This window comes from Triticum dicoccoides, chromosome 4A, assembly GCF_002162155.2.
Source record: "Triticum dicoccoides isolate Atlit2015 ecotype Zavitan chromosome 4A, WEW_v2.0, whole genome shotgun sequence".
In the NCBI taxonomy this organism is placed as follows: domain Eukaryota; kingdom Viridiplantae; phylum Streptophyta; class Magnoliopsida; order Poales; family Poaceae; genus Triticum; species Triticum dicoccoides.
This window is the reverse complement of record NC_041386.1, coordinates 73,450,538-73,458,889: the sequence shown is the minus strand read 5'-3', so window position 1 is coordinate 73,458,889 and position 8,352 is coordinate 73,450,538. Positions and strand designations below refer to the sequence as shown.

The 8,352-nt window shown below is 43.8% G+C and overlaps 1 protein-coding gene across 1 annotated transcript; it reads left to right on the top strand.

Moving 5' to 3' along the window:
- The first annotated feature begins 965 nt into the window (after window positions 1–965).
- On the top strand, window positions 966–6,576 carry LOC119285061 (65-kDa microtubule-associated protein 7-like). Its single transcript, XM_037564264.1, has 12 exons — window positions 966–1,499; window positions 2,661–2,864; window positions 3,642–3,902; window positions 4,160–4,375; window positions 4,461–4,616; window positions 4,697–4,856; window positions 4,953–5,104; window positions 5,216–5,303; window positions 5,472–5,545; window positions 5,625–5,699; window positions 5,783–6,133; window positions 6,232–6,576. Exons 1-11 carry the CDS (start codon window positions 1,401–1,403, stop codon window positions 6,131–6,133), a joined length of 1,836 nt encoding a protein of 611 aa, XP_037420161.1. The 5' UTR covers window positions 966–1,400; the 3' UTR covers window positions 6,232–6,576.
- Window positions 6,577–8,352: the final 1,776 nt, after the last annotated feature.

The following is an 8,352-nucleotide window of genomic DNA, read 5'->3' as shown; positions in this document are numbered from 1 at the left end:
AGATACCGGGCAAAAACCGCACCCCATCTCCTCCTTACACCATTTTCTCCACAATCTCCATCGCATTCAACGAGCAGGAAGACGAGTTCCCCGGCATAAAAGCCATTTGGGTGGCCCGTCGAGCCCGTCGGACACGAGCCAAGGAACTCTCTGCTCCACCTCCCTCGACGCTTCAGGCCGCTGCAGGCCAGCTCATGGAGGCAGAAACTTCAAGCCGGCGCGTCGTTCAACAACTTGCCACTCCAAACCAGCTCCCCGAGGAGTGGCGAGTTGCTCCAGGCGGGCACGCGGGGGACCACGGCGGCACATGCATCATGGCTGCCGTGGACGATGCCGTGTCGCACCACACCTCCTGTGCATGCGACCGGTTTCGTCATGTTAGTTCAAATAGTGATTGAATTGTATGCATGCAATGTTGGATGGCCGGCTTTCACATCAATGTTCGCGGACTGATCACCTATCTGACGGACAGATGTCTAAGCAACTTTGCGGATTAGCGTTGGAGATGCTCTAATTGACATACGTTCGACCGTGATCCATAAGTTTATCACAATGGCTTAAGCACACATTTCCTCGGATAATTGTGCTCTATACACAAAGGACAAAAGGTGCGACATAGGAGTATATCTTTTGAATAACCCAGCTACACATCTTGACACTTTACAACGCACATCTGATCATACCAATCGTTGCTAGCACCATATTCCAAGCGTGCACCCACTGCTTCACGTGAAAACCCGTACGTTACAGTAAATAAAAGCAGAACACACATGAAAAATACATACAGCAGTAAAAAGAACCTGGATACATACGACGCCAAAAGCTCAGATTTTGTCGCCGCATTTCACCGACAAAACCCTCTCGGAAACGAACAGAGAGAAGAGTTCAAAACTGCTGATCAGACCGGATCGAGAAAACAGCTGTAGTTTTTCTGTCCGTTGCATCAGTTCCCAGTTCGCTCGCAACTCCTCGCATCGCATGCACGCGCGCCCCTGCGCTTCTCGCGTTTCACGGGCAACTCCCCTCCGCCCCGTCGTCGTCTTCTTCTCCAACCTCTCGCCCGCCTTATCACCACCTCGCTCTCTTTTCCCTTTTGTATGCGCTCTCACCAACTGCACTGGACTCGACTGAGATCCATATATAGCCCGGCAACCACCGCTGCCCCTCTCCTACAGCCGAGGGGTGCCGTGCCGTGCCGCGAGGAGAGAGAGGAAGGGAGGAAGGGTTGGTGGTTGCGGATACCGGGAGGCCGCCGGGCATTGGGCTTGGAATTCTCGGTCCTTTCGCCAGGACAGCAGGACCAAGGAGGCGAGAGGAGAGGACGACGGGTACAGTGAGAGGGCGCTGCCGGGGTGTCCCCTTCTCCTGCAGCCACTCCCTCCTTCTTCTGGAGAGAGGAGATGGGCGAGACGGCCATGGGCGGGTACGGGCTGGACAAGCCGCCGCGCTGCAGCATCAGCTTCGACACGCCGTGCGGCGCCCTGCTGCGCGAGCTCGAGGTGCGTCCCTCCCCCACAAACCAAATGCGGTCTCTGTCTGCGGCATCCGTTGCTCGATTTACTGCTTGTTCTCTGCTTTTTCATGCGGATTTGGGAGGTTTGGAAGAAGCCGGTTTCTTGATTTACTCGCTCGTCCCAATCATGTTGCCAGTTTTGTGATAGTTATAAGGAGCAGTGAAATTTTGTACTGGTATGTTGCTGGTTGCAGATTTTGAGCCGTCTGGATTTGATTGATGCATTTAATTTGCCCGCGTTTTTTCAAAGATAAAGACGAGGGCGTTGTTTCCCCAGGATTGTTCATAAAAAGTCCAATTGTTTTTCTGTTTTCTTCAGTCGCAAGCTTCTGGTATTCTCTCCCATAAAAGGTTGCGATTTTTAAAAGATATGTAGTGAGATTTTCAGAACAGCAGTGGGAATCTGTTGCTTCCGTTTATAGTTTCCTTTCAGCTTTAGGTGAAACTTTTCATTTACCGTCGGGTTTTCTGAATCTTGAGAGGTGAGGGAGACAGAGAGATCTACTTTTCCTTCCCACTTGAACTGTTTGAGGTGAAAGGGGCTTAAAAATAGCACTGCTTGAGTCCCAATGATTGAAGCCACTGTCTGCTGTAGCACCAGAAAGCAGAATAATTTTATGCTTGCTGCCTGCTGGTACAAATCTTATGTTATCTATCACTCGATATTCCTACAAGCATAACAGCAATAAGCATGCTTAGGTTGAAAATCGTAAATGGGGAGATTTTTTTTACAACTATTATGGACTTCCTATGCAACCCTCTGATGTTAAAAGAAAAGTAAAATAATGCTGTGTTCCCAATTTATTAGGAGGCAGTATACGAAAAAAGGAAATCGAATAGGCCTGGAAGGTTAAAGGTCAAGCAATCAGGTTGCTTGTTCAACATCCAACAGAAGTCCTGCCAGAGTGCCAGTAGGGTCTTTTGGTTGCTTGTGGTGTTCTGTTCCATTCACTAAAACGTGGGGTGTAACACCAGATAAAATTTTGTTTATTTTGATTTTAATGATGTGGACGTTATTTGATTATCATAGATGCTATTAGGTACTGGCAGACACTTACTTTCTTATAAATATTACACACTCAGATTCTATTTTTGCATTGTTTCTGTTCCTCATGTTTGATTACCTGACACATGGCTTCTTTTTTAGCAAATATGGACGGAGATCGGGGAGCAGGAACAAGATAAAGATCGGATGTTCCAAGAACTCGAGGCGGAGTGTATGCGTGTGTATCGTCGGAAGGTCGACAGTGCTAATGCTGATAGAAGCCAGCTCCGCCAGTCAGTGATGGCCAAAGAAGCAGAGCTTAAAGCTTTAGTGGCTTCGATAGGTGAAAATACTACACAATTTAAGGTATATGCATATCCTGTTGTAATCTCTAATTTTTTCTCTTGCGCAAGGCCTCTAACCAATGGACCTTCTTGAATATGAACTCGTTTGTCATGTTATTCTAAGTGCTGATTTGTTTACAAAGACTTAGATATTGGTAGTTCATTGTGTACAAGAAGTGATGAAATCATTGTTGATGTCATGCTGCACCTTGTGCAGAATATATCGTATCCGGCAGTTGGCTGTCATTTTTAAGCTATTGATGATAAGATGTGACATTAACAACTAAGTCAGCATGTTGGTTTCTGGCCATATGATGGATGGAGATGGGCAATATTAGAAGAAAAGGAAAGGCAGTATAGAGATTGGTTATATTCTGTAATTCTGTACAAGGGTTAACCATCTATTTAGTCAAAGACCTAATGAGTTCGATGATTTCTTATTATTCAAGGCTACTTGGATTACTCATCTAGAATCACCATTTCCATGCAAGTCGACCTATGCAACACATGACGTGTTTGCCTAGTGATAGTACAATGTGCTTTCATGTAAATTCCTTCCGGTCACACTGGCAACTACCTACACAAAGTGATTGCTCTTGAAATGTTTAAGATACATTACTGAAGTGCTCCAAACAACGATGAAATACTATGACCTTGTGTATCATAAATATTATCTGTTTGTAATCATCAAGATTCATGTTTAGTGCTGCTGGAACTGAAACTCTTGCAGCTGACATCTTGTACAAGATGAAGAAATTGGTATAAGCCGCTGTTTAGTAATATGAATTCTCATTTTCAGGTGAATGAAAAGCATGCATCGTTGAAAGAACAACTTGCTGCAGTGACGCCTCTCTTGGATGATCTCAGGGCCATGAAAGAAGAAAGAATCAAACAGTTCTCAAATGTGCAATCGCAAATCGAGACGATAAATGCACAAATTTCTGATCACAATTGTCAGCATGATGATGGTTCGTCCAAACGTCTGACCAATGATCATGACTTGTCAACCAGAAGACTTGCTGATCTTCAAATGCAGCTACGCAATTTACAAAAAGAAAAGGTAATAATGACCTTGCCTAAAATACTACTTATTTGTATATGCCGCTTCAATCCAGTCATCAGAATCAGATAGGTTTGACCGTTTGCGTAGAACCATCATAACCGATGTACGCTTCTCTACTGCTTCAACTAGAAACATTTGTTGCCAACACACTAATAGCAATAAGAATTATACAGTTGAAATGATAACTCATGCTATTTTTGTTAAATTCTTTTCTTGGCTGTGTTATATTAAATATTTTTTCCCTTTTTGTTCAGTCTGATCGCCTTCAGAAAGTATTTGTATATGTGGATGAAGTCCACTGCCTATGCGCTGTGCTTGGGATGGATTTTGCAAAGACAGTTAAGGATGTGCATCCAAGTTTGCATGGAACCAACTCAGATAATTCGACGAATATCAGTGATAGCACCCTTGAAGGTCTTACTCAGACTATCCTGAAGCTCAAAGCAGAAAAGAGGACCAGAGTCTCGAAGGTGATTCCTCTTAGTGAAACTATGGCAGCGATTAGTTTTTGTCTCATCGCCTCTCTGACTACTTGTATTGTGTTGATGTGTTCAGTTGCAAGAAATTGTGGGGAAACTCCACAAGTTATGGAATCTGATGGAGTCAACAGAACAAGAGAGGAGACATTTCAGTGAAGTAGCCGCTGTTCTTGGATCTTCCGAGGAAGAGATCACTTCTCCCAGTGTCCTGTCATTAGAGACAATTCAGGAGGTTTGCCAACTTTCTATCAAGTTATTCACTTTTTTGTAACCTGCAATTCAAACTTATAGTTTTATGCTTTGGTTCTTCAGACAGAAGAGGAAGTCGAAAGGCTAACTAAGCAAAAAGCGAGTAGAATGAAGGAGCTTGTTCTTAAGAGAAGGGTAGAGCTAGAAAATATCTGCAGAAATGCACATATGGAGCCTGATACAAGCACAGCACCAGAGAAGATCGTTGCTCTAATCGATTCTGGTATTTATCCCACTGATCCCTTTTCTCTTGCGCATACGGTCTGTAAAATGCCCCTGCTGAATATCTTGAACGATCCTAGAACCTTCTCACTTGCAGGTCTAGTGGATCCTTGCGAACTTCTCTCCAACATCGAAGCGCAAATTGCAAAAGCAAATGAGGAATCTTATACGAGGAAAGATATCATGGAGAGAGTAGACAAATGGCTATCGGCCTGTGATGAAGAGACTTGGCTTGAGGAATACAATCAGGTATGCTTTTATTCAATATATTCAGATACAAGTTTGGCTGACATCATACAGCGCAGCTCTGGTATGATTTAGTTAACGTCCTCCTTAATGTTTGCGTATGTCCTACTGCAGGATGATAACAGGTACAGTGCCGGCAGGGGTGCCCATTTGAATCTCAAGCGTGCAGAGAAAGCGAGGGTCCTCGTTCAAAAGATTCCAAGTGAGTCTCCCTTTCTTCAGTTGAATTGCACTGTAGTGATTTCCATATAATGTTTTTGAAGCAACTGAGCTCCATGATTCATAAGCACAATCTACCTCCTAGTTTTTTCAAAAAGATCCACGTCGCATTTGATATGTTATATGATCGGAAGCTACATCTATTCTGCAGCTATGATTGACAACTTGATAGACAAGACATTTGCCTGGGAGGATGAAAGCAATACACCATTTCTATATGACGGGGTAAGTCACTGAGCTAGCTCACCATGATTATCAGAAATCAAGCACACTAAATCTGACGCATTTGAATTTGCATCTGAAGGTTCGTCTGGTCGCCATTTTGGAAGAGCAGAAACTCAGAAGAGTACAGAAGGAGGAAGATAAGAAACGATACCGGGTATAAATTTCACGGCCTGTACTCTCTCTTGTAGTATAGAATTACAACAAAAGTCATCATTCTTGTTCATACTCTTACCACAGGACCAGAAGAAGCTGCAGAATCTATTGCTTAAAGAGAAGGAGCTGATCTTTGGGTCCAAGTCTGTTCCAAGGAAAACAAGCAGTTTTAACAGGAGGACGAGCGGGCATCATCCAAATGGAAACGGGGCTGGTTTCATGACTCCGATGCCCCGCCGGGTGTCGGCGGGCAGTGCCACTCCTGAGCTTTTGACACCGCGCTCGTACTCTGGCCGGTACAACAATTACTTCAAGGAGAACAGGAGGATGACGGCGGCACCACTCAACTTCTCTACGGCTTCCAAGGATGACAGCATGTCATCCTTCGCCTCCATTAGCGGCTCCGAGCCTGGTTCTCCATTGGTCTTGCACTGAGTATGATATCGCCCAACATTTTTGTTACAAGTGATTTCCAGGATCTGTTGCATGAACTTGTGCTGATCTTGGTCTGTAAACATGACATTTCTGATCAGGGAAGAAGACTTTCTTGGCGGGGAGGGTTGCGGTGAAGGCTACCGTCAAGATTGGGCAATTGTGTGCTAGCCATTGACCATGCTAATGTGTGACCAAGATTGGGACAGGATTTAGATAGGGTTGCTTGTAGATACATGACCTAGCACTTTTGTGGTGGTGTTTTAATTCCAGCTGCGAGTTTGATCGGTCTGTGGTTAGGGAACATGAGAAAGGTGTCAATGTATTTGTTTTGTGCTAATTGTTTTCTCTTTATAGTATTTCTAGTTGTGTATCATTGTTTTGGATGTGAAAGAAGAGATGGTCCATTTTTTCCCATATATCACATAAAGGTGTTGTATCCTGTATTCAGCCTACATTACAGGTTGAACCTGATGTATTCCACTTTATCTTTTGGAGCATGTATTATTGCCTCTAGGAATTAAACATCATCATTCAGACAGGCGCTTGCAGTGGCACGTCCAGCTGCTGAAAATATGATGTTGCAACATATGAAAACATGAATGCTATTCATGAAATTGTCTGGCCAACTGGCAAATGGTATGTAAACCTAAGGAACAAGGGGGACTGGGAGTACTCAATCTCCAAACATAGAACATTGCTCTGATTCTGAAGCAGCTACACAAGTTTTACTCACATGCTGATATACCGTGGGTTAACCTAGTCTGGCAAGCACATTATTATAATGATATTGCACCACAATCATGTAACAACAAGGGATCATTCTGGTGGAGAGACTGTATGAAGCTACTCTATTTGACATTTATAACAAGCTCACCACATGCATTGCCAGAAATGGTGATACCATTCTACTCTGGAAAGACAAATGGAGTGGCCAACCTATAATGGATAGATCCCCTGAGCTACACTCATTTGCAGATGATGATAACATCTCAATGCACAAGGCAAAAATATCAGACAATTACTATTCCATGTTTCAGCTACCTCGATCAAATGTTGCACATCAACAGTTCATACAAGTCAGCAACTCACTGGAACAAATCAGGAACAATCAGGACATGGACATATGTAAGTTCATATGGGGTGATTATGGATATAGCACCAAAAAAGTATACAAGGCAGTAATGAGTCCATCAAACCCCACCCCTCCACCATTTACCTGGATATGGAAATCATGCTGCCTACCAAGACACAAATTTTTCTGCTGGCTCATGCTTCATGACAGGGTCAATACCTGTGATCTATTAACCAGAAAAAACATGCAACTGGATTACACTCAGTGCTCACTATGCGAGGATTATACTCCCTCCGTCCCAAAATAAGTGGCTAGACTTTGTACTAAGAGACTTGTTGGATTCTGTTGGCCCTGTCAACCGCGGGCAGTCCAATTTATTGGCGACCGATTTCGCCGCCCGCATCTAGCCAAAACATTGGCGTGAAATGAACTAGCAAAGCTAGGAAGGGCTGGACGCACCAATTATTTGGTGGCCATCCAAACTCCCTGGACGCACCAATTATTTAGTGGCCATCCAAACGCCCGCGCCGGACATGTCAACGCCAACTTTTTGGCAGGGTGTCTCAAGGTACCGATCCAAACAGCCTCTAAGTCTAATCACTTATTTTGGGGAGCAATTTGATAAAATGACACATTTTTTCTCGTACTTTGACTCAATAGCACACCTTTCTTTTTATTGGATTAAATAACACACCTTTGATTCATGGATAGATAAAATGGCACAAACTAACTTTTTAGCTCAATTTTTAGGTCTGGGCCCGCACGTAATATTTTGTAGGACGACTTTGCCCTTCGGTCGGTTTGACCTGTTTACTGGTTTGATTGAATCTGGTCGCCTTCGATCTGTTTCATCGAAACAGAGACAGACCACGCAGCGAGACACAATAGCGCCGCCGCCTCGCTCTCTAGCAACCCTATTTTGGGGCGGAGGGAGTAATATGGAGGACCGTACACACTTATTCTTTGCTCATTCAGTCAAAGCTTCTGGTGGAGCATTGGGATTGAATGGAACACAGATGAAAATATTCACAATATGATCACTGATGCTAAACACAAGATACAACCTTGCATTTTTCATGGAGATATTAATTACTGGGTGCTGGAGCATATGGCGTCAAAGAAATGAAAAAATCTTCAAAGGAATTCA